The following is a 26,617-nucleotide window of genomic DNA, read 5'->3' as shown; positions in this document are numbered from 1 at the left end:
GCGTAGTGGGTACTTCGCAACTGTAATGGGCATTTTCCGAGTCCGATCAGCACCTCCAGTGGAGATCGCTGAAATCGAAACTGGTGGCCCTAGGCCTCCTAAATCGCTCAACGAGCGCCGGTAGACAATCTCGGAGGACAGCACTCGCGCCTTTCTTTAGGGGAAAATTTTGCAAGTTAGTGTGACACCAGACGTCGCTTGGTCCGCGCCTGTCGTCGCGTTTTAGCCACCAAAAACCATGGCGCGTGCCTCGTAGACGCCGGCGCGCATGCGCACAATACCTACCCGGAAAAGGTCCATTGCAGCAGGTGCCCTAAGAGAGGTTGTCAAGAGCAAAAGCATTTGTCAATGTCAAGAGCAAAAGCATTTGCTACCTCGCAGCGTGATTGAAGTGCCCACTGTGACCGAAGCATCGAACGCGAATAACGAACTGATGCGAACGAGGCTTGATAACGCTATCGCGTTCTACTCCTGAAAGTGAAGCTTAAACGTTCTGCAAGTGTTTCACCTTTCTCGCTGTGTATTTTTTTGTCTTTCATCGCTTTTCGTTTTATTATCTTTCCCATGCCCACCATGACTTTGTAAAATCGGCAGCTGCTGCCCACCCGGTGATGACACTTTTGGGAAGGAATTGATGAGAACGAGTCTTTCAGCATTCATAGCTGAAGCATGGCCTAGCACCATTTGAAGTTTGCCAAGGCTACCAGCACCAGTGTTCACCCTTTGTTGATCCCTGCACGTATGTCTTGTGCTTTCTTTATTGTGCGACTCCGATCCTCCATTTGTAACGCACACACTTTTATCTTGAATAGGCCCTTCCGCCCCTCTTTCATTTCCCTCTGTGCAAAGCTTACTCTTCTCTCAGCCAACGAGATAGGATCAGAATGAACAAGGCGTACACTGTTGTTTCACAAATATCGCTTTATTCAGGTTTATACAAAGTTCAAGCCACTGTTGTTGATGCGTGATCCGCAGATAGCTCGGATGTACCAACTTAGGGAGCGGCCGTCGATGCGCTCTTGCCCCAGTATACGCCATGCCCAAAATGCAAGAACGTGCAGGCCAGTGCCAATGCCTGCAGATAATAAATGACAACAAGAATGCGCTGCGTCATTTTGATCATCAAGGTATCTGATAATCATAATATAAATAACAAAACAGAGAAATAATAAAACACTGCAGAGAATCTTCGAGCACTTCTGAAACTTGAGTCCATTTGGCTTGAGTCTGCATTGGGTAATAACGTAAAAAATCATGTCGTATCTTACTCGCCATTCTTAATAAGATCACTGCTTCGTCTGATGCTGCGCACTTTGTACACACATTTACGTCACTCGTGCTCTTGTTCTGCGCCAGGAATATATCTTAAGGATACACAGGGTGAGTCTAACCGGACTAACCGTTTACTGCGCATTGAAAGTAAGGTACAAATAATAAATGTGTCATGGTTGCAATCATAATGTGGAAGGCTGTTTGCGCATGTTGCGCTCAAGCATTATTCTGCATGGCTTGGACGAGAAGTAGCCGCATACCAAGGCTGTTAGGATATACGGGACGGTGGGGTTGGGGGCGTTGCCAATTTCAGTTCAGGATGATGGGCGCAGGCGTGCCCATCTCTTGCCTCTTCGTAGCGAACGCCTTCGGAGAGGCAAGAGATGCATGTTCGTAAGGGCACAGCAGGCAAAGACGTAAGACGAAGAACAGTGACAGACAACAGCGCTTACTTACGGCTGATGTCCTTATTAGGAAAGAACAGTTACATATACACAGACAAAACTGCACATCACCGCGCGCGAGAAGGCGAGCATGAAAAACTTATTACATAGTTGAGATCCAATGTCGCCAAAAATTATATATATATATATATATATATATATATATATATATATATATATATATATATATATATACAATAATTCAAAACCATACAAGGCTACAGACGGAGAGCTTGCGCACGACGCATTGTTCTTTTAGACTGCAGCGGCTTCAAAGGCTTCGCGTGCACGAGCGTCACTGTAGCGCCTGTGGACCACACATTGCGTTAAGTCAGCAGTCTTACGCTTGGCTTAGCGTAGCTAACGCTTAGTGAACGGGTTTACAAAGTATCATACTTGCCACTTTTTTTTGCGCTATCTGGTTATGTCTTCAGATTTGTGCGCTTTCCCAGGACATCTCGTGCTGAGCGACAAAAAATTGACAGAAAATAAAAAGAGGCGCTCATCGCCCAGAAAATGTGTACTGTCTGGTAGGTTGAAAAAAACAAAACAAAAAAATTGATCATTATTTGTGATATCGGCGCTTACCAAAATGTCCATTTTTCAGAAAAATGAAAAACAAGCGCGTCTTTATCTAAGGGCAGTTTGCTGAGCTAGTTGGTCTAACACGATTGCTGTAAGAATCTAGCACAAAAGATTAAACATAAAAACAGAAACAAGCGCTTGTCCTTGTCTGTTGTGTTTCTCGCTTGTGTGTACGTAATTTTTTTTTGTCTAGATTCTTGCGGGTTAGTATTGTCATCCTTTCTTGTTTTTCCATTTACATTGGGCGCACTACCCTAAAGTGGTATTACTCCGCTTCATTTATATAATAAAAATATCTGGGGTTTCACGCCCAAAAGCACGATATCATTATGAGAGACGCCATAGTAGAGGGCTCCGGAAATTTCGACGATCTGGTGTTCTTTAACGCGCACTGACATCGCACAGTGCACGGGCCTCTAGCAGTTCGCGTCCGGGATCGAACCCACGACTTTCGGGTCAGCAGCCGAGCACCGTATATATAAGCACAGCTCCACCGCGGCACACTTGCTTAATCGGAAATAGCGTCAGCCAGTACAGGACTGTAAAACTATTCCACCCCCCCCCCCAAAAAAAAAAAGTAAATAAATAAAGCATCGCCGAGAGAAGACCACATGACACAGCGACCCGACAAACAGGGCACGACATGACAATAAACATCGAGGCTGGGAGAAAAAAAGAATAAAGAGCACACCGATTCAGAAAAAACCAACATTTCTTATTCAGAATATATTTAAGAGCACGGCGCCTAACGTTTCAGGGAGGTGTTGTCCACGTCGCGTTTGAAGAAACGCCGCATGCGAGTAGGTCGTAGAGGACGTCTAAAGTGCGGCGTAGCGTTTGATATAGGCCGAAATTCCGGATCAGCTGTGCCCAAAGCTGCAAAAACGAGTTCGGTTGGTATATCGAGTGCCTCTGCGCCGGATCACAGAGCTAGCATTCCAGCGTGGCCGAGGGCGGATGTCACCGCGTCCTGCCCATGAGCTTTACTCCTGATGCATATGTGATGTGGGAGCTGACGATCCTGCGCCGTGTGTTTATGGAGTCGCGATCTTCCGCCGCGAGTTGTATATTCTGTGTGAAAGTGCATAGATTCACGCATAGATTCGCTTGCTCCCATTTCCACGAAAGGGGTAGGGCTCCCAAATTTCTCGTATTTGTAACGGACACAGACATGCGAGTCACCTGACACCACAAATGTATTTCCTTTTTTCTCCCGGTATTTTACCTGTCACTTTGAAGAAAGCAATTGGATGGCGGAAGGCGGTGGGATACGCCGATGTTTGTTACCTTAGATCAACCGGCACCTTAATGAATGTCAGGGAGTAAAAATTATTCGAAGCATGTTATGCCTTGGAACGAGGCCCCGATGTTGGCATCTACAATGCAGAAATTTCCATGAAGCTAAGGTTTCGATCCAACGGAGCTTTATTCGGGGCTTTCACAACTTCCCAAAGCAGCGTTTTTGTACTCGCATAGCTGACTAAGCTGACACTTCGTCACTTTCAGCGGGAAACGCAGATGAAATGAAAGTGTTATTTATAGGTTATGCGGTCTTTGTATTACGGAGCCCTCGAGGACTCTGCTTTTTTTGATACCGTATTCCATACCTAATGGTTACCGAAGTTTAAGCAGTTATTGAGCTCTAGATATACATGTAGGTGAAGTTTACTACGAATAGCCGGTCTATAGACGTGAACTATCGCAATATTTTTACGCTCAAATATACGGCAAGAAAACTTACCACGCTGACCAAAGACGTCGTTGTCTTGAAGGGGTTCAGGCCAACGGAGATGGCAAACACTGCGGACACTAGGTAGGCAGCTGCAGCGCCGTAGTTGTAACAGACGTACTGTAATGAAGAAAACAAGACAGCCTAGATATAGTCAATGTTTCATAAGCCAGCAGCGTCCCAAAACCTTATTTAAAAGCAGTCAAGCAATCACTGAACAAGGTTGGGAGCCCAAAGCCGGAATGCTTGAAATCCCCTCATTTAGATATCAAATTACACTTGGGCGACAATTTTCTTGCAATAGGGCATGATTTAGATGCACTGCGTGTTGGTGAAATTCTCAGATGTTGGTGCTCGTTCAAGGTTACCGGAATCGCAAGTGACGTAATTTACGTGGCAAAACTAAAACACTACAACACACCTTTCGCCACAGATGCGCAGATTATTAGGCAACGGAAAGATGTGTCTACCTCCAGGGGTGATGATACCCGACAGCCGTGGCAGTGTATCTACACTGAACAGGACGACGAAAGCGACGTTGTTCTGCTTGCTACAGAGTCACCGTGTCCGTTCGCTTTGGTTTATGTGTCAATATATTACAGACAAACAATTTACCTGAGCTACACGTTACTTTATAAAGACGTTGTTTGCCAGTTTATCACCATTCTGCAGCCGCGGAAAATTTTTAAAGGTTATGCGGCCAGAATGACCTCGAGAGGCACACATCCTAAAAGACCACCTCAGTATGCACAAGTTTGATTACTAACAGCCGTGTGTCGCAATAAAGAGTTTGAGGAAACATGGCTACTTACTCAGTTAAATCACTGAAAACTTTTAGGAGCTAACAAAGCAACTACGAGGTCACTTCAAGAAAGACCGTCATGAAGTGTTGCAAGGTGTTCACGTCCCCGAAGGTTTCTCGCTTCCAAAGAGTGCGCGTGAGGTACTTCGCCTCGGCCCTAAGCATGGCCAATCCTCCAACATGTTTAGCAAAGCTTCAATTTGGGCTAGTTGGTACGGAATTGTGATGTAGATGCGATGAGCGAAATTCACAAACGAGAAACGTAACAAGAGGACAGGACTAGTGGACAGGACCACAAGTCCTGTCCTTTTGTTACGTTTCTCGTTTGTGCATTTCGCTCAGTGCATCTACATTACAACCTCCAACAGGGCAAAACCGGACATCTTCTATGCCGTTCCTGGAAGGGGCCCTGCAACACCTTTTCATGTGAACAATGAATAACCCCTAAGTAATAGTTTATCGCCTCACGAATCTCTCAGTATAATTTTTTCGAATCCCTCAAGCAAAATGATTTTTAAGGGGATTTGTCACAGACTCCGAGCAGCTTTTTTGTTTTGATTTGTGTTTTGTCCCTACGAGCGCGCAAGTGGCTACGCACATAGGGGTGGCAAGTGGGCAGCAGGCGAAGTACGCGTACATCATGGCTTAGTATTTCAGTTATAGGAAGGCACAGCGTGACTGAGACTAGGGACGAAGAACACACACCGCATACGAGCGCTGACTACAGCTGGATCTATTTCGCATCAAGATAGCCTGATATATGCACGAACACTTCACAAATTCCACATGAGTTGGCAGGTGAAAATGGTCACACGTTGTCTATCACATAAGCAGCAGAAAGTATAGAACAGCATGATTTCTTTTTTTTTTCTTTTTTTTCAAGATCGATAGGAATAAGGTAACAAAATAACAAAACCGAGGAACGCACACCTATCAATAATTGATTTCTGAATCACACACTTCAGGCATTGTCATGATGCAACCAGCTGAAGTTGAAAGAACACGCAGGCGCATGAAGAAAATGAGAAAATATGAAGAACATTTCCAATGCTAAAATTCTGATGCACCTAAGCATGTATAGAGCTATCGTGGCGCAAAATAAATCTATTTGTTAGCCGGCGCTAGTGTCTGGTTTGCGTTCTTCGTCTATTGTATCAGTCGCACTGTGCCTTCCTATTGCTATGAACCGTCTCTCCCAGATCAAAGTTCTACTGCTAGTATTTCAGACTACCGCCACGTGGTGACACCCCATGGCGGCTGCGAGAACTATGCACCAGAAGAAGCGCAACTGCCGTAATAAAGTATGGCCCAACTCCATGATAATGTAGTTCGTACCGTTTTTTCTCCTCCATCAGCTTGATCGATCGATAACTATCAAATCTAGACAGCACATTTTGAAGCGCTCAAGCACCAAACCATGCATGCCACATCTATCTTGTGAGGCGCACTGGAGCAGGTAAGCGCGGCTCAACTCATGCACGCAGCGCTTGAAGTAGCGCAACGCTTAAAATAGCCACTGCCCACAAATGACGAACAAGAAACAACATTTGGCAGAACAAAAAACAACGTTAAGTTCTGTCGAGAGCAGAAGTAAAAAAAAAATTAGGAGCCGTTCCCGTATCGGGAAAAAGAGGGTGCTGTGACCGAGCCTGCATTACCCGAAAAAAAAAAGAGAGATAACGACGTGCACAAGTGTGTAGGCGCCATCCACGACGGCTGTATCCGCGCGTCAACCTCGCCGAACGCGTTCTCCCAAGCATTTCTGCGTCCCAGCCGCTACAACGTAGCCGTTGTCTGGCTGCCTTTCCCTGCCTTCGGATCTCCGTTGAAACCAGCACACTTCAGAGGAAAAAATGGAGAGCGAAGGCAACGAGGTCGGCGCGAGTTCAGCAGGCTGCCTCACATGCTGCTTTGGCAATGATTGGATTCTGCCGCACCAGGACTACGGACCTCCTTGCCCTCCTTCAATTGGCCACCACCAGTGGGGGACGAGGCCAGTCTTGAAAAAGAGGAGAGTAGACTCGGCGCTGGCATTCGAGATTTGAAGATGTCTCTGTACAGATCATACTCGCTGTACATTTTGTAAATACACTTGTTTTGAAAACGTCATCCTGAATGTCGGGCACCACGTTCTAAGATCCCTCAACTCGTCGTGGTGCCTCTGGCGCCCAGCTACGCGGACCCCCTCGCAACCAAGGGTCAGCGTAGCTTGGCGTGTGCTTTCCTGGCCTACTCTTTTTCTTCCTTTCATTATTTCTTTCTATTTTTTTCTTTCTATCGCCTTGCGCAATGCTTCCTCCTAATGTTTCCTTCCTCTATGCCTGAAGTCTGTCTTCACCAACGTGCTTAGCAGAGCAACACGTTTGTTCTTACAAGCTGAGTGGCTGTAGACTAGTGTATCTACAGGACAGTGATCTGGAACTTCATCTTAAGCCAGCGGCACAAAACAGTGTCCAAATCGTCATCATCTGCTACAACATATTCGTCTGTTGATGGCAGTCCGTAGCATCACCCCCGGTGGTAAAGGCACCGTCCCGTAGCTTTTAAAATCACGTGTCAGATGCACTGGCACCTCGAGTCTACCGACGTGCACGATGTCACTTGACGCCGCGGCAAAGAGTGAAGGAGGGCTGAGCAGGGTAGTCTGCAGCGTTGCCCACCGTAATTACCCTATTGTAAGGTATTTTCGGAATTTTTCGGCCAGCGTGGGGTAGCAGGGCGGTAATACGATTTTCTTGTAAGACATAGGGTAATTTTCACATTTTGCTAGTGATCGATCAGCGAAATATGTTGACGATCAGCGCGAAATATCCGAGGGTTACGTTCCTTAAGGGATCTGAAGACGAAATAGTTCTTTGAAGAAAATTGCAACTGTCCTAATTCACATCTCACCAGCCTAAGGCAGAGACGAATATAATACGTCACACATCCCTGTGCTAGCATTGTTGTTTTTCTCATGGATGGTTTTTCCCTCTCCATTGTCTCGCAGTCATTCGTTGCATGGAGGGACTTTTCAATTTTGCGACGGCGGTCGGTTCCAGTTATTAAGGCGAAAGCCTTAGGTGCCTCAGCAGACACGAAAAGTGACCGTCGGCGTCAAGCGAGTGATTCAGAAAATCATCATGGTATCCTCTTGACGTCATCGTGACGTCACAGCTCGCCAGAATTTGCGATGTCATCATGAAGTCACATCACAATGCGACGTCAAATGATGCTCTAACATGGCATCGTCTCTTTGTCGTAGGTGGACCGATCCCTGAGGCTCGTGAGGTGCGGAAGGATAGCTGTGCCTCCGATCACCGAGGAAGGGCAAAACCACGCTAGGTGCAGAAATATTTCGAGGGCGGGGGGATCAATACAATACTTCGCTTCAAACAGCAAAGCGCTTCGCCTGGACTTATCGTAAAGTGTATCTGTGCTTTTTTCGTCTTTACCCTTTCGGTAGTTACTCAGAGCCCGTTTTCTTTCCTTCGCTGCTATTCAACACATCGTTTTGACGTTTCGCTTAATGCTCTTTGTTACCATGTCGCTTACACTGCCGGCGGTATACTTGCTGATGAGTCTCCTATTTCTTTTTTTCAAGTGTTAGTCAACGCTCTTCCCACACAAACACCGGAGCGCTTTCTCTTTCTATCTGCTGCCTTTCATGTTGTTTAGTCGTTTAGTCTGTCTTCGAAACCAATTTTCAAACCGCTTAAGTCGCTGCTGACTTCAGCGCTACCCAGCGTCTGCGTGTAGTACAGTATAGTAAAGTCTGTACTATATATTATTGTTACACCGCGCTTTTTTTAGGCGTGGAGTAAAATGTAGGGCAAGAAAAAAGTTGTGTAGGGTAAAGTAGGGTAATATTGACCGCGACGTAGGACATTTTCCAAAAATTGGTCGGCAACACTGCTAATCTCGTAGTTTACGGATGTCAATTGGCGGATGACGCGGCAGGGCAATGTGTATCTAGGAATGATCTCCGAAAGCCCCACATGACAAGAAGGTGACTGCAGGAGCACGAGCGCCACAGTCGAGAACTGTGCGTCGCGGTGGCGGGCATCGTTTTAATGTCGCTGTGTGTCTTGTGAACAAGTCAGCCGAGCATAGACGTGCGCAGGGGGGGGGGGGGGGCGCAAAGTCAGCCCTATACATTGTAGGGGGGGGGGGGCGAGAAGAGGGGCGCAAAGGCAGCCGCATACATTGACATAATAGGGAGGGGGGCGCTGCGACGAACCTTCGCCCCCCCTGAAGGGGAACCCTGCGCATGCTTATACAGCCGAGTACGGGCAAGCTGGCACGCATTATCTGCGTGCATACTCGGTAGTTGGGGTGGCAGCCAATGGAAGAACAGTATCAAGGGGCAGGGTGGGTTCACGACCATGCTGTAGATAAAATGGAGAAAATCCGGCAACGGCGTGTGTAGGGAACCCAAGCTCAAGTTTGCGGCGCGACGACAGCGCCGCGCTGCGGCTCTGGAGAGAAGCTCTGGCGCAACTGGGTGCAAGCGCAGCCGACTCAAGCTGTTTGTCGGCAGCGGGAACACGCACGCGCGCGCGCTGCTCAGTCGGTGCGGGGCACTGGGGCGCCGTGCCGACAGCTTGGCACGCTGAACCGAGAGGCTTGCTGTGAGAAGCTGCATTTCAACGTTGGCAGAAGCGACCCCACGGAAACGCAAGCGAGGTCCGAAGTATTGCGGTGTCGTGGCCAGCCACAACACCAAGGCACGCAATTCACGTGTGGAACTGTATCGGTTCCCGGGCGTGTCGCACGAGAAATAAAGGCGGCAAGCGTGGATAGCTGACAGCGCTGTCTCGCCTTCTATTTTGGCTGTCTGAGTTCATCGCTTTCGTTCGTTTCGACTACCTGAATCGGTACCTAACGCGGCGCATGCACGCAGCGACTACAGTAATGATTACTCGCTGTCTTCTCGTATCGTGAATGTCCAGTTAGAGTTGTAGGTGAAACTTCTTGTTTTGATTCCCCATGTTCGTGAGACCTACCCGTCGTTGTTGAACGTTGACACTCGCGTTATACCGTTAGCGTTGCGCGGTTGGTTGACTTCAACTGAACTCGGCACATTGTCAGAAGTTCGGCACCTGCAATTCACGCGTCGGGAAGGCTGCTTTACCACCTTCTGACTTTGTGCAATTTTCTAGCCGCGCTCGCGCAGCATGTTTTATACGCATGTCAAGTCGATATCCTCATAAAAAAAGAGAGTGCAAGCATGACGCGAGAGCCGAAAAAACGAGGCGAGCAGTTCATCGTGCTTCACAGTGGTTAAATATCAGCTAGCTGCTTCGCGTCTTAATCGGCGGGTGATTCTCCAGCGGCACGGAGGACTTGACTCCAACCTTCTCAGGAAACAGTGCCATGGCCGTATAATTTTTTTTTCGCACGCCGCAAACGTTTGTTCACGAAAGTACAGGGCTGCTACTGTAAGCACGCCATATCAAAACAACAATCATATTATTCGTAGTCCACACCGCAGAACATCGATAGTGTGTACGGCTTCATTTCGGAGTGCATGTGGACCATTATTCATATTTAACATGACAGAGTGAAACTTACCTCGAGGTACACGTCCTACAAGGTGTAATCGCGACTTGAGAAATGAATTTCGCTTTTAGTCGGGCGTCGTTGTCGTCGATCGTCTGCTCTTCACCGTAAACGTGTTCCGTTATCAAGTTCGCTTTACGTGAGTGCCAGTCAAGCTTGAAAATCCTTTTGAAGCCGCACTGCAAGCGGCACATTGTGAGGCGCTGCAAGTGCTCTGCACGTGCACGGAAGCGAGAGGCAGCGCGTTGGAGAGAAGGGAAAACGCGCGTTGCTTGTACCCAGTGTTAGGAATGGAGTAGGGCCCTTCGGGTGCGCGGCGTAGGATCCGAGGTCGTTGCATCCCACCGCTGCCACCACTGTTAGGAATGAGGTTGCGTGGCCCATCGCTACCGCCACCTTTAGGTTCCGATGTCGTCCCTCAGGCTCGCTGCTGGGAATACGCGTCGTTGCATCCCTCCTCTGGAACCGCTGTTGGGACTCGGGTTGCGTGGCCGGTGCGAACACGGGTGTGTATCGTGCTCGGAGTAGTCAGTAATGGCAAGGTGAAGAAGGAAAAGATTTTATGTACAAACTATTTACATATTTTTGCTACCAGGCAACATGACTGCCAGCCCGACCACGTCGGCTCGTTCGACTCCGTTCGAGTCGTTCTCCTTCTCCCTCCTCCACGGACCGGCACGGCCTTAAATCGTCTAGCCGTCCATTGTCCTGCTGACTGTCCGCCGGTCGCAGGTGTTGGGCTCCTATCCAAGTTCTCCAAATTGCGGCGCGCTGCCAGGAGTATCAATTGCGACGAGCTGCCAGAAGCCGCACGCAGGTGTTGGCTCCTATTCAAGTTCTCTAAATTGCGACGCGCTGCCAGAAGCCGCACGCAGGTGTTGGCTCCTATTCAAGTTCTCTAAATTGCGGCGCGCTGCTAGAAGTTTCAATTGCGACGCGCTGCCAGAAGCCGCACGCAGGTGTTGACGTCCTCTTCGTATTTTGACCGTCCGCCGGCCGCAGGTGTTGAACCTCCTTTACACCGCAGGAGTTGAGCAGCCTTTCCATAGCTGGGCAGCTTTGAAGAACGACTGGCGTCAGTTGACGGGGCCGGCCGGGTGAAGACGCCGTTTTCCCCGGATTGCAGACAAAGCATGCAGGGGTTGATCCCTGCTTCGACGTTCGGTCACCTGCTCTGGCACAACAGCACCCCCGCCGCCAAACAATGCATCAGGAGGACGAGCTGCTCCACGTAGCTCGGCTGAATTGATGCGGCCGGACACCAGGCTCATCCACGGCTCGAGGCGAAGCTCCCAAGATCACCGCTCTCGTGACATTCCACAGGAACACTCGGCTGGCACGGACTCGATGCTCCTGTGGATAAGACGAACTCGACAGGGCAACCATTATCAAACTACACCCAACGCTGCAAGTGCCCTCCGCACTCCCTCGAATTGCCAGACATGAATGAAACAAATCTTACTGACAACTAACGTTCCCGCTTTAAATAAAACGAGGAGAAGTGCGTATCGCATGACGACGAGTTCAACAACAGACCTCCATTTCAGGTGTTGTTAAAGAAACAACTCCCAAAGAATACAAGAATTGTAATTGTACTATAGCTGCTTAGGCATGGAAGGTAAACAACCAAGGAAGCCAACGGAAGCTCAAAGGCTTCGCTAAATTCTCACTAAACGCTCTCAGCGTAAGCGTAACACAGTAAGAACACAGCATGGTTCTACTAACTATGAACTGAAATTGAAAATAAAGCTTACACGCTTCACATAAAACAATGTTGAACTACCTTTTTCTTTAAATGCTCACGCTAACTAGTACAAAAACAAAACAAAACTCAACCTACAGCTAGCTCCGTTGAAACATTTTTCAGCTACAACGCTAGAAGATTACCCTCCAAAATATAGACACTACATAGGTCAAAATTACTGCCTCTACAGTAAACACAAACAAGTAAAATTCGGTCACGCTCGCCAAACACCACTCGTTCACAATTAGCGGTCGTAAAATCTTTACCCACGGCTAACGTGTATTATTCTACGCCGTCAGCTCACTCCCATGCGGGTTACTGCTTCCGCATGTTATTCTTAATATTGCGCCACTAAAGCTAGACATGTTCCCGTGAGCACTCTGTCACGCTGCACCCACATCAGGAACTGAATTCGCAAACGACATCCGTAATTGCACGTACTAGTGCCACTGTGAGCTTCTACTCAGCGGATGTATGACTAACCTAGCTCTACTTTTGCGGTCACAATTTTTACAAACAACCGAGCGACTCGCTATAACCTTTCCTCATTCGCTCCTACACAGAACGCACGCCAAAAGAAAAAAAAACAAACAAAAAACCCGCATTTCCCCGAAGGGGAGTATGAGGAAGTGCGAAGCACGGGGTGATGTTATGAGGGGGCGCGCGCGTCTAAACTGCAGAGCCGAGCGAAGGAGACGGCAGCGAGAGAGCACGCGCCAGCCGACCCACGGAGGTCTGGCCGTTTTTAAGTGCAAAGCACTTTTACTGATGATGATGATCTGTCTTCCGAACTCGTTCCAAAGAACCCGCAACGCGTTGAACTTGTTGGCAGCGTTGCGCACGCCCGAGATGGGGCTCAGGTTGTTGTCGAACCACAGTCGATCGCACACCGCGCAGCTATATTCGAAGCTGCGGTCCAGGAAGTCTCGCTTGAAGCGCGCGTCCGGCCGATCGAATTCGAGGGCCCGCGCTCGCTCACGCATCGCGCGTCCCCGCGCCAGATCGGCTTCGGGGTGCTCGGCTCGCTTCGCACGCTTTCGTTCGGCGTCTCGCCGCCGGCCTTCATCACCACAGGCAATGCGCGGGGCGCGCGCAGCCACGGAGCGGAGGGCGGAGCGCGCGCAGTCACGTGGGGCGTGACGTCGCTGCGCCGTTGCTACAGACGCTCCTCTCCGCTCCTCGCGCCGTTGCTATGGGACGGCGGATTCAGGCTCGCTTATAAGGTGCATTCGCACTTAAAATAAATTTTTGCGTGGCTCTACCAAAACTCGCACAAAGCCTAGCCTTGCCTATCCTTCTCGCAAGCTCTCAGCTTACCGCCTAAGGTTCCGCTATCAACTCGTGGGACACCTTGACTTACTAGGGAGCTCCCGAACGGCGCACACAAAGCCCTGCGCCGGCCTTTCGTGTAACTGCGCACGTGTCATACGCCAACCGCTTGCGGGCTCCCGCCAAGTGACGGAAACAGCAGGCCTCAAACGCCAACGCTAACTCAGCGCACGCCACCCGAAAACTGCCCAATGTTTCCTTGCGTCCACGCATGACACGCAACGGAAACGCCACAATCTCTTTTCATAGCTGTGGTAACCCTATTCGAGGCGCTCATCTCTTGAAGCCCTCTACTCGCTCTGATGCGTGTCACTAACCTTCCGATAGCTAACTACACAACGCATATCGGCTAACAAACAAAACCACAGAGCGCTAAAGAAAACAAGGTTAAATAACAGTTAACTAAGCTATCAACACTCGCGGAAATAACAAGGAATACTAATTACTAACCAAAATCAACACTCAAAATTCCTTCCAACAAATCCTGGGTCGACATTCCTGAAAAGCTAACAGCTGTCCTCAACAATTTTTCAGGCGCACTCGTGGCGGTCGCGCCCAGAAGGCTTTTCTCGTCAAGCGGGGTGTACGATACGCATGAAAGTTAATCACCCCCTCTTCGAGCCTTACTACTTTCCCTGTAGCGGACTTTTCTTTGTCGCCTCCTGCCACTTCGCGAAGGTCATTGGCCTCGCGGTGTCGCACCTGTTTCAACGTTCCTCGAAAGGAACAACGGGGAGTTCTTTTACCCACTGACCCTTTCCGCGAATCATGCGCTTCTCTTTTCTTTTTCTTTCGGCGGCTTGGACGCCTGCGATCTCGCGCCTGATCCGACGCTCTTCGAAAAGAACCACGGGAAGTTCCTTTGCCCGCCGACTCTTTCCGCGAATCATGCGCTTCTCTTTTCTTTTTCTTTCGGCGGTACGGGCGCATGCGGTAGAAACCTGTCCCTGACGGCAATCGCAATTGTCTTGCAATTTCGCGCCGACTTTTGAACTTCTTTCTCAGCCGCGTCACGACCTTTGTCGCATTTCTATCTTTCTGACGCTTTCTCCCTTTCGCACGCTTCTTGGTGCAGACTTTGGAGCATTCCGTCCGCCTCCGATGCTCATCAGTATCAACATGCTCCTCAGCTGTCTCGCGCTTACTGTCTTGATGATTGCGCATCAATTCCTCCTCTGACCGATTCCGCGAACCATGCGCTACTCTCCTCCTGTTCTCTTGGTGGTTCAGACGCATGCTGTCGAAACCGGTCAACAATGACAATCGCGCCCCTCTCGCTATTTCGCGCCGACGTCCGAACTCCTTCCTCAAACTCGTCGCGACCTTTGCCGCATTTCTGTCTTGCGGACGCTTTCTTTTTACACGACTCTTTGTGCATACTTTGGGGCCTTTGTCACGATACCTATGTGCGCGACACCTCGTTGCGCTCCTGCCTCTACACGGCAGTGAAAAAGATGAGAACAGACGGAAACCTCGGCGCCTGAATCTCATCGACATTCGCTTCCTCGCGATGCGCTTAGCGCACAATCTAGATCCCCGCGGGACTCTCAACTTGGGACGTTTCCTAGTACGCCTTCTTGGGATTTCAGGCCAAGCCTTCAACTTGGCGTCTCGAGAGATGCGGTCGTCGCGTTCTGCCAGCGCTTCAGCACGCTTACCGCTACTGGTCTCTCTTTCGTTCCCCTTTTTCTTTCGCCGGCGCCTTTTTCTCACTGAACGGCTCGGAATGCTGGCAGCTTCGACGCACGCGCGCGCAAGTACGCTGCCTTCGATTTTCATCGCCAAAACCTCAGGCGGCTCAACTAGCCTATCCTCGGTGTCGTCGCTAGGTGTCTTTACTTCTGACATAGCGACAGCCTCGACACTCTCTAACTCAGTTAGCTCGCCCTGAGATGTCTCTCTAGCTTCGGGTGATCTATCACTATCCTGGATAGCCCCTTTTTTTAGGCCTCCGAAGGCGGCCTCTGCGTCCTGCGCTTCGCGACTTATCTCGACCTCTTGGTCTCCGCGGCGCGCCTCATCCTGCACTTTTCGACGCGCTTCGTCCTCACGCGCCTCAGCTTCTCGCGCTATGTGAAGTGCCTCTTGTTCTCGCGCCTCTTTCGCTTTTCGAAGCGCCTCGTCCGCTCTCGCCCATCGAAGCGCCTCAGCCTCTCGTTCTCTCTGATGCGCCTCCTCTTCTAGGGCCTTGTGACGCGCCTCTGCGTCCTGAAGCGCCTCGCGACGGGCCTCAGCCTCCTGTGCCTCGCGACGCTTCCCGACCTCTTGGTCTCTGCGGCGCGCCTCATCCTTTTGCGCCTCGGAGCGGCTCACAATACTAGACGCCTCGTCCCTCGTACTCGCATGTACGGAACTCTGTGGAGTCAAAGCTCCAAACGGCTGAACTGAGCTACTCTCGCGGTCTTCGTCAGTTATGTCCTGTGACTGAACGACAGCCGCGACGCTCTCTAAGCTAGTCAGCTTGCTCTGAGGAGTCTCTTCCATTACTGGGGCTTTATCACTGCCCTGCAAAGACCTCTCTCTTGGGCCTTTGCATTCGGCCGAACCTACACTACCACAGTGGCTGAACAACGTATTCTTAACCTCAGTTACTACCTGCAGGCCATCTGACACTAAGGCCAACACTGAGTCTTTCCCACGTCCGAGGCACTCTGCGTGCCTGTTGGCCATCTTTCCCCTTCCCCCATGCGTGCCCTCGTCCGATGTCCTAGCTTTGCGCGCATGACTCAAACGCTGTCGGAATCCTTTTGCTGACAAGCGACATTTGCGCAACAGCGCCTCTTTGACCTTGTCATACGATACAGCGTCCTTCCTATTGAGTCTAGCTATAACATCGGCGGCCTCGCACGGAAGAAGAGTTAGCAACTCTTGCGGCCAACTTTCGAGGGAGAATCCTGCCTTCTCGCACGTTCGCTCAAAATTAACAAGAAAGAGCGCGATGTCCTGGCCAATTTCGAACGGCTGCAAAAGGTCTTCCATCTTTACCGCCTCCCTCACTATGGGAACCTGTCTTGCGGCGGATATACGAAGTTCCAGCTCCCTTAGGTTCAACTCATGTTCCCGCTCGGCAGCTTTCTCTTTATCCCTTTCCTCCTTTCTAGCTCGAATCTCCTCATGAGCTTCCTGGGCCTCCTCGACAGTCACCTTGTCTGCCTCCATAATCGGGAGGATCTGTCGTTTCCGCTTGGCCGAGCCAACGGAAATGCCAAACTCCTTGCAAATTTCAAGGAGGTCCTGCACACTGAACTTGTCCATTCTGACACTGCACTCCGCCTCGTTTACCCTCTACTTAAACTAAGCGGTCAGACCATCCAATTCTTGGCTGACCAAACAAAGTTACAACTCTGCAACAAAACCTGCTAACAAAGACTTAGGCTAGCTTGGTCTGGCAATAAGAGAGGTAAACTTCAGGCACTCACCACACCAGGGTAGCTGACGCTGGCCGATCCCACCGAGCTGCCATCACTGTTACGACTGGAGTAGGGCCCTTCGGGTGCGCGGCGTAGGATCCGAGGTCGTTGCATCCCACCGCTGCCACCACTGTTAGGAATGAGGTTGCGTGGCCCATCGCTACCGCCACCTTTAGGTTCCGATGTCGTCCCTCAGGCTCGCTGCTGGGAATACGCGTCGTTGCATCCCTCCTGTGGAACCGCTGTTGGGACTCGGGTTGCGTGGCCGGTGCGAACACGGGTGTGTATCGTGCTCGGAGTAGTCAGTAATGGCAAGGTGAAGAAGGAAAAGATTTTATGTACAAACTATTTACATATTTTTGCTACCAGGCAACATGACTGCCAGCCCGACCACGTCGGCTCGTTCGACTCCGTTCGAGTCGTTCTCCTTCTCCCTCCTCCACGGACCGGCACGGCCTTAAATCGTCTAGCCGTCCATTGTCCTGCTGACTGTCCGCCGGTCGCAGGTGTTGGGCTCCTATCCAAGTTCTCCAAATTGCGGCGCGCTGCCAGGAGTATCAATTGCGACGAGCTGCCAGAAGCCGCACGCAGGTGTTGGCTCCTATTCAAGTTCTCTAAATTGCGACGCGCTGCCAGAAGCCGCACGCAGGTGTTGGCTCCTATTCAAGTTCTCTAAATTGCGGCGCGCTGCTAGAAGTTTCAATTGCGACGCGCTGCCAGAAGCCGCACGCAGGTGTTGACGTCCTCTTCGTATTTTGACCGTCCGCCGGCCGCAGGTGTTGAACCTCCTTTACACCGCAGGAGTTGAGCAGCCTTTCCATAGCTGGGCAGCTTTGAAGAACGACTGGCGTCAGTTGACGGGGCCGGCCGGGTGAAGACGCCGTTTTCCCCGGATTGCAGACAAAGCATGCAGGGGTTGATCCCTGCTTCGACGTTCGGTCACCTGCTCTGGCACAACACCAGTTTGAATTTTTATGCCAGAGATGGCGCTGCCTGTCGAGAGCAGCAGCGCCACTACGCGATGCTTGGGGAGCCTATGCGAATGTGACGTAATTGTATGCGAATGTGACGTAAGGGAGAGCGATGTCCCAGTCATGGTGATCATTCGATATGCACTTGGACAGCATATCTGCCAGAGTTATGTTGAAGCGCTCCGTGAGACCGTTCGTTTGAGGATGGTATGAGGTGGTCAGTTTGTGTTGAGTGGTGGAGGAATAGAGGATGTCGGCGATAACTCTATTGAGAAAGTTACGCCCACGGTCAGTGAGCAGCTGTCGTGGAGTGCCATGACATAAGATAATGTCATGCAAGAGAAAGTCCGCGACGACGCTGGTGCGTCTGGTGGGGAGAGCCCGTGTCATGGCATGTAGGGTGTCGTAATCAGTTGCAACGTCTGCCCATTTGTTCCCGAAAGATTACATTGGAAAGGGGCCGAGAAGAGCAAGTCCAACACGGAAGAATGGCTTTACGGGAACGTCGGTTGGTTGGAGATGACCAAAAGGGAACACCTGGGACCTTTCTCGACGTTGACAGGAATCACAGGCAGAAACGTAGCGTTGGACTGAACGAGCGATACCGGGAGAGTAGAAGCGACGGTGGATGCGGTCGTACGTGCGCGATACGCCTGGGTGTCCTGCAGTGAGAGCGTCATAAAGTTCAAAAAGAACAGTTCGATGTAATTTTCTCGGTATGACTAGGAGAAGTTCAGGACCATCTGGATGGAAGTTACGACGGTATAGGACACCATCCTGGAGGACAAACTGGTGCACAGAAGCGTCATTAGGCGATGTCTGCAGACGGTTGATGAGTGCTCGCAGCGACACTTCACGTTGCTGTTCGTGTGCGACGGTATTGAAGGTAGCCACAGCAAATATGTCATTGGGCGCGTCGTGGTCGTTGTCATCAGGCTCGTCTACTGTGTAACGAGACAAACAATTGGTGTCCAAATGCAGGCAGCCAGGCTTATAGATCACAGAATAAGAATATTCTTGAAGGCGTAACGCCCAGCGACCAAGTCACCATGTAAGGTCGTTCATTGAGGACAACGAGGAGAGCGAGTGATAGCTCGTTACTACTGAAAGGGTAGGCCACATAATTATGGGCGGAATCTCGCAACCGCTCAAACTAGAGCCAGACCCTCACGCTCTGTCATAAAGTAGTTGCACTCCGACGTTGTGAGAAGTCTGTTGGCGTAGACGGTGACACGATTAATACCATGATGTCGTTGTGCTAGTACTGCGCCTATGCCGTGTCCATTGGCGTCGGCGCGAACTTCCTTCGGCGCAGAAAGATGAAAGTGGGCCAGAACAGGCGGCTTGTAAGCAGCCGAATCTAGTAAGCGAACGCGGAAGCTTTGGCCTCGCCCCATATAATGGCACATATTTCTTAAAAAGCTCAGTAAGTGGTCGTGTTATGTGCGCATAATTTTATTACAAAGCAGCGAAAGTATGAGCATAGTCCAATGTAGCTGAATACATTCCTAACACACTTCGGAACAGGGAACGTTGTAATAGCGCAAATTTTGCCTAGGTCCGGTTGTTCTCTTTGGCGACGACCAAAAAGGCACTTCGATGAGTTAAGTTGCAAACCAGCTCAACAAAAAACGTGCAGGATTGCAGATAGGCGTTTGAGACGAGCAGCACATGGCTGTCCCATGTGCGCTTTGTATAAGCCACTGTACCAAGACGACTTGTCTTCGTCAAGGCAATATCTGCAAAGGCAGGCAGTTGCTACTTTTACGAAGAGAAGTCAATTTCTCGAAACGTTGGTTGAAGTAGAACCCCGTGTTCAAGTATTTTTCTTTTGCTACGAAAATGCAGTTACATGGTCATTACTTCTAGTATGTAGTATTGGAAGTGTAATTTGTTTACGTGCACAGAGAACAATATTGAACACAGAATACTGTTCAAGTGACAACAAAAAAAAAGCCTTGACTACGTTTTCTGCCCTCGTCTTTGTCTTCAATGCGCACCACAGATGACGTATTCTGCAATTCCAAAATTGCTAGAGAAATGCTGAGAAGAAATTGTGCAGTGTATCGCACATTAAGTGCATGTGCTGTCATCGCGTCAAATATTGTATATCTGATCTGTTCACAAGAAATTATGATGTTCTCCTATATAGCTCAAACATGAAGGTACTCACGTATATCGTGTTCGTGATGACGTAGGTGAACTGCACACTGATGAGTCCTACGCAAAGCATGTGCAGTCCCAGCAGGCTGTACGTGAAGGACACTAGCTGAAGAAGGCTCAAGTTGCTATAGCCCGATCCTATGGAACTGATAAGCAGGAACAGGCTAGCAGCGCAGACCTGCAGGCATTGAAAAGAGCTCTAGAACATGTGCATATCTTCTTATGCTGCACACTGCATTACCAAGCGTTCCTTCTCGACAGCACTGAGCAGTGAATAAACCACAGGCGTGCACAGAGCCTTACATGAAGGGGGAGGACAAGTTTAACCACAGCGCCCGTCCCCTTAGTACTTTAACAAGCATCAAGCTTGTGCCCTATGCGACGTTCAAAAGTAGTTTTCATGCGTTACGCACAGGTGGTCTTGCCGTGAATTGGCAGTCAACGCTCCTGGCCGTCGCGCCAGTGCAGAGGCATAGGCAGAAATAATTTGTTTTTACAGCGAAAGCTGTTATGACATCATTTCAGCGGCCGTTCTTGGCGCCGTAGTTGTCCGCCGCCACCGCCGCCGGTGTCCGTAACCACTATCGATGGAAATGAGAAAAAAACGAAATAAGAAAAAAATTCCAGGATGGAACGAGGTTCGAACCTGGGCCCTCTGCGTGGGAGCCCAGTATACAACCTCTGAGCCATGCCGGTGCTTGAACCTGCTTTGCAAAAAGATCCTATACAGGCTTCATCCTATACAGGCTTCACAGGCTTCGTTTTTTTGGTGGGGGGGGGGGAGGGGGGGAGGGGGGCACCTCCTTTATCTGATGTGGGGGCCGGGTAGCCAGCGGTGGTCGACTGTCACTTTGTGCTCTCTATGCCATGGCAAAAAAAGAATCCGGGGTGGAGGGCTACCCCACTGAGGCAGAGCAGTGGCCGCAGTGCTGGCTGCTTACGTAAAAGACGGGGTTCTATCCCGGGCGCGGCTGTTGCATTTCTTTGGAGGCGACATGCTACAGGCCCGTGTAGTTAGATTATGTACAAGTTGAAGAAGCACAGAAGGTTGAAATTTCTGGAGCCCTTCAAACGGCAAGCTTCATAATATTATAGTGGATTGCGCACGTAATACCCCCGTGGTTATTATCATTATGGCTTTCTTCTGTTTTTTTAACACGAAAGTGTTTTATGCCGGGGTCCACCAAGACTTCAGTGACGTATTTCCGTCACGGAAAACGTCGAAAAAATTTGCCCGATCAGATGGCAAAGAAAAAAAATTTCCCTCAACGTGCATCGAACCCATGACCGCTCAGTCCGCAACAGATGCCGGGCACGCTATCCACAGCGCCACGGTCAGAGACTCTAGAGCGCTTACAAACGCGCCTTTTATATCTACTACTCTACCGGTCGGCGGGGTGGTGAATTAATGTGGTGAGAATTTGATTTTGGTGTGCGCGAAGTTGCGAGGTGCGTTTCATCGTTGGTGAACGTGTTGGCTACGGTGTTCAACGGACAACAGCACGAAGCGGCTAACAGTTCATGCCGAACGCTTTCCTCGGCACTCGCGGAAACGATGTTGTGTTCCAAGGATGCAATAGCAACACGCGTACGCCTGGCGAGCCGTCTCTTCTAGATAAGACACCGGGGCAACGGTTCGGAGTATTGTGCTTACTGGATTTTCATGGATCAGTATTCCTTGCCCGGTTTCCTTCGTGAACACGCGGTGCCTACTATATTTCCTGTTATCGGTGAGCAGATCGCTAAGTTATCTGTCGCGCTACAATCACTATAATTCGCATGTCTTGATATGTTACACGTAAGGTTAATTTATCGGAACAAAAGGCAAAACATAGTGCACGTAGTCTACGCACTTTTTGTATACATATTATGACATTTCTTGCTCATTGTGTAGGGTGTGTAAATGCGTTATTGTGACCATTGAATAAAACTGAAATATCATTATTTTGGCGTGACCAGGCGTCATTTCTTCTCGTTAGAACTGAAGCACACATGCAATGCGCTCTTTAAGTCCCCTGCGCATGTGCGAAGCAAATAAGCAACCCTGCAAACATGAGAGGTACGCTGTTGCCTACTTTATTCACGCTGCGGAAGATGACACGAACGGAGAATAAAAGCTCAAAGAATAAAGTTTCCTGGTAAAACCAAGGCGAATTGCACGACGGTACACTTAAACACCGCTGTTTAGTCACGGGTCGATATTAGTTTAGCTAGCGTTGGCTTCAAGCGCATTCGCCAAGGGCTTGCCGGCTCGCCGTAGCGCGACTCCTTAGCGATCAGGGGCCTAAGTAGAATATTTTGTGGTCAAATTTCGCGCTAGGGCCAATAAAATGACGTCACTTTTTTTACCGGATATTGCGTCACATCCGCTTTATTTTTTGTTCCGCCGGAAGTGTTCCCTCCTCACACAGATGGCGCTAAGCCCCATGAACAGCTGATGAGCAGCCATTTTCTGAACGTATGGGCTTCTATGGAAGCTTCGCTACCATTTACATTTACCTTAATTGTTAGACGTCCGTGCCATTCGGCGCGTTTTCAATCGAAGTTCAATTTTGACAATGCCTTAACACACCGCGAGGTGGGGATCTTAGCCCAAGCGTCGTACTTTAAAGGGCCCCTAAACCACCCAAAGGTCGAAATTTAGTTGTGGCGTTGCAGTGGTGCACGAGTTTACAGCGAACGCTGGCGGAGTTGCACGCACTTTCTCGTTTCGCTCTTTCCTTCGCTAGTCTGCGTTCGTCGGCTCGTCTATTCACCTCCCCGAGTGCGCTTCTTCAGCGTCCGAGTCTGAAACTCCAGAAGCGCGCATCTGCTAGCAGAAAACAGGCTCTTCTTTGGGCAATGACAGCGTCTCTTGCTCGCGACGTCACCTAATCATACAGGTGACGTCACGGCGGCTGTTGTCGACAGAGCAAAGGCATGGAGAGGAGCAGGCGAGCGTCTGTTGGTGGTTTAATAGCCCTTTAAAGCGTCGTAAAAGCGTCGGCCTCGCTCATAGCATCGCGCTAATACAAACCAAAAATAGCTCTGCGACGCGCGCCTGCCTCACCTGGCTGTTACACCGCGTTCCCCGCTCACGCGCTCGCCCCGAGAAAAATCGCGGCCGGGGGGCGGCACGACACGCTTTGCGTTTACCTCTAGTCCGGCCGTGGTGTTCAATCACATTTTAACATGCCGCGGGATGGCGACCAAATGCTGCGTCCAATATGCGACGCTCTTCTGGCTATCACACCTCGTTCTCTGATTACGCTTTCACCGTTAACTACTACAGCTACCACAAGGTTTTGTGTAATCATTTAACATGGACGTTAGTCGTCGGGATGGAGGTGTACCACCAATCATCGAAGTGGGTGCATCCACGTTAAACGGTGCTATAGCTGCCAGACATCAATATACATTGTGCGAACTCTTATATCAATGTACAGTAAACATTCAGTTACTTCTGCAAAGGCACGCTTTGCTGTCGTGTTATTCCGATTCCTATGACGGAGGGATCAACCATCTTTTTTGTTTTGCTCCCCTGTGCTTCGGATAACCATGCACTCCGTCTAGCTAAGACGGTCGTCATTAAAAGGCAACAGCTCTTGAGACTGCGCTCTATTTGCAGGAGGCTGCAAAGCAAGCTTACAATTAAGCTATATAATTTTAAGGCGAAAGCCTTAGATGCCTCAGCAAACGCGAAAATTGACCGGCGTCTGGCGTCTCACACGAGTGATGGAAGAAATCATCACGTGATGACGTCACCACATGACGCCACAGATCGCCAAAAGTAGTGGCGTCATTATGACGTCACAGTGACTTCGCGTGCCGTGACGTCAGATTACGACGTCATCGCATGACATCGTGGCTTGGTCAATGGTTGGCAGATCACGGAGGCAGTGCAAAAGTAGGTGAGGTGCCTCCTATCCTGGAGGCAATGGAAAACCATGTTAAGTACAGAAAGCTTTCGGAGGGTGCCGGGCAGGAAAAATACATCGACTCAGAAGAAAAATTACACCATTTCCCACTAAAGGGGACCATGAGGCGATGCGAAGCCGGAGCACATGCACAATGGCGTTCCGTTGGCGTTCGTTGGGCATGCTACCGACCTCGCGTCGTGGAACGCGAAGAGGAACGCTACGCGCGTCGTGTCTTCCCTCTAGCCTGGCCGTTAATTCTCACAGAGCGAGCGGGTAACTGGTCGACGGGCGCGCGAGAGGGGGCAGCATAGGAGAGGAGAGAGAGGGGGTGGGGACGCGCATGCGCTGACGCTCATCGCGGCGTTGCGCAGGAGAGAATTTCGGCATGTTTAGCCCGCGTTTCAGAGGAAGAGTGGAGAGTGAGAGGGGAAGTAGAAAGGGGAGAGAGGAAGTAGATAGGGGGTGGGAAGAGGGGGAGTGGAGATGGGGAAGAGGAAAGGTAGAGTGGAGAGGACGTGTGTGGAGAGGGTATGCGCATGCGCAGTAAGGGTGGTCACGCCGCACACCACCACCACCACCACCACCACCGGTTTGAACCCCGCTATTAGATGCTTCGCATCTAAAAGAAGATCGCTTTCGCCTTGCAGTCATCATAGGAGTGGGCATAAGCGATTTTCTTTTGTCCTCAAATGAAGACCAACTCGATATTTCTAATGAAGACATGCTTACATCACTCTTACAGAACAATTAAGGCGCCGTTTTCCAAAGCCTATGATCTCTGACGTAGTCGCGCGGCGCGATCTCAAAACCTCTCGCCTTTCTCTAGAGCTTTTCGACGAAAGTTCCGTCCGCATAGTCATAATGACTTTCGCAGCGTTGTAAATCCATGTGAGCCTCCCATGAAAGAACTGCAGACGGCAGAGCCGCTTCGTACCCACAGCGGAATTTCTCCCTTTCGCCTATGATAACATCCATAAGAGCCGCTGGGAAATACTCGCGCTAGCATTTCTTGCCCTACGAAAATTTTCTACGAGGACGCCGATATTACAGAAGGTAAGAACAATGTTATTAAATATTTATTGTAGAGAACTTGGGTATCAGACAAAATAATTACGTTGCAACTGAGAGAAGCTTCTTCTGCACTGCGCAGAAGAAGACAGGCACGACGAAAAAGAGGGAGAGCATGAATACTTGTCCAATTGTGCACTCTAACCGAGAGAAGTTAATAGTAAATAGTTAATAGTAATATAATGTATCCCACTGTAATGTGTAACGGTCAGAACGGGACACATGAGGATAAGGAGTGTTGGACGATAACATAGCAGAGGCAGTAGCTTAAGAAGCAATCCAAGCATGTTGTGAAAACAAGTAGCTGTGAGGGCCTGGTTGGGTGCGGGGACAAAAATATATAGGTTATTTATGAATAGGGAACTGAGCTGCTGTGTCTTATGCTTCACAACGCATAATGTTACTTTGAGATGACATTTTCCAGCTTCCTAATAATTAACGGCATGAACTTCATGCGCACGTCTCGCGTAACGAAGAGTCATGCCTCCATCGTGAAGCAGACATAGGAGCGAGCCAAGCCATTTTGAAAGTGTTGCCTCGGGTTCGTACGAGCGACGTGAGTTTTCTATTCCTAAATAACACGACAACAGAATGATGAGGGCTTGCGCACTACGCCGTTTGTCTTGCCAAAATACATATAGATATGTGAGAACACTTAAGCCTACGTACCACTTCGAGAGCGTTGAATGCACCGCTGGGTGATGTGACGTAGGTACTAGTGATGCCGACTTGTGACCACACGTGCTGTAGGCTCGACGTGTTCCCAGCGAGGATATCTTGCACTGCATCGGCCATCGTCGAAGCTTCGGCTTGCTGGCTGCTTAATGCTGCCTGCCACCCACTACGGGAGAATTGGCCAAGAAGCCGGCGGTTACTGTAAGGGTAAGGAGAAGAAATTCACATTTTTGAAATACATTAACGTAACTTTTAGTCAGACGGTAAAAATCAATTCTCATAGAAATACATAAATAAATATTATGAATAAAATGTAACTGGCAATGAATAAAATGTTCGTAGTTTTCAGAATTAACGAAGAATTGGTTCTGATTAATGCATTCACAAGGCATCCTCCTTGTGTCACCCATGAATTGTCAAAGGGCCCCGCAGACGTTCCTGTTGCTATAGCGAAATGTAGCAGCCTGAAAGAAGTGAATATTTTGAGTTGTTCATTGAGTTCCTAAATTTCTGAATAAAATTTGCACGTACTGTTTTCTTTGATTTAGGATTCCGCGACCACTCAGTAAAAAAAAAAAAAAAACATTGGGCACTTCCGCTTCCGGGTAAATAAGCCAAGCTCGGCGTGTGCGTGCATTACGTACTATACTTTTCTTTCTTTCTTCCTTTCTTTCTTTCTTTCTTTCTTTCTTTCTTTCTTTCTTTCTTTCTTTCGAATTGCGTAGTGCTCCCTCCTAACCTTTTCCTTCCTCCATGCCGGAAATTGGACTGTCATCCAGGTGCTTAGCAGCGCAACACTTAAGTTGCTACAGGCAACAACGACGGTCATGCGTTCATATGCAGGCAACAATGAAATTTGGCAATATGTAATGCCAAGTCACCTCGATAGCTCGATAAAAGATCAGATTGCTGCAAAGCACGGCACCTGGGTGCGCAAGAGGGTCATGTAGATAACAGTTAGCGCACACTTAGTAGGACTACGGCCG

General features: G+C 49.6%; 1 protein-coding gene across 1 annotated transcript; it reads right to left on the bottom strand.

Moving 5' to 3' along the window:
• Positions 1–928: 928 nt before the first annotated feature.
• On the bottom strand, positions 929–25,776 carry LOC119388927 (uncharacterized). The gene is made up of 4 exons (XM_037656278.2): positions 25,626–25,776; positions 20,000–20,167; positions 4,042–4,149; positions 929–1,075 (listed from the first exon to the last, which is right to left on the bottom strand). Exons 1-4 carry the CDS (start codon positions 25,749–25,751, stop codon positions 995–997), a joined length of 483 nt encoding a protein of 160 aa, XP_037512206.1. The 5' UTR covers positions 25,752–25,776; the 3' UTR covers positions 929–994.
• Positions 25,777–26,617: the final 841 nt, after the last annotated feature.

This window comes from Rhipicephalus sanguineus, chromosome 4 (assembly GCF_013339695.2).
Source record: "Rhipicephalus sanguineus isolate Rsan-2018 chromosome 4, BIME_Rsan_1.4, whole genome shotgun sequence".
Taxonomy (NCBI): Eukaryota; Metazoa; Arthropoda; class Arachnida; order Ixodida; family Ixodidae; genus Rhipicephalus; species Rhipicephalus sanguineus.
Note: the sequence above shows the minus strand (reverse complement) of the source record. Positions and strands in the feature narration are given on the sequence as shown.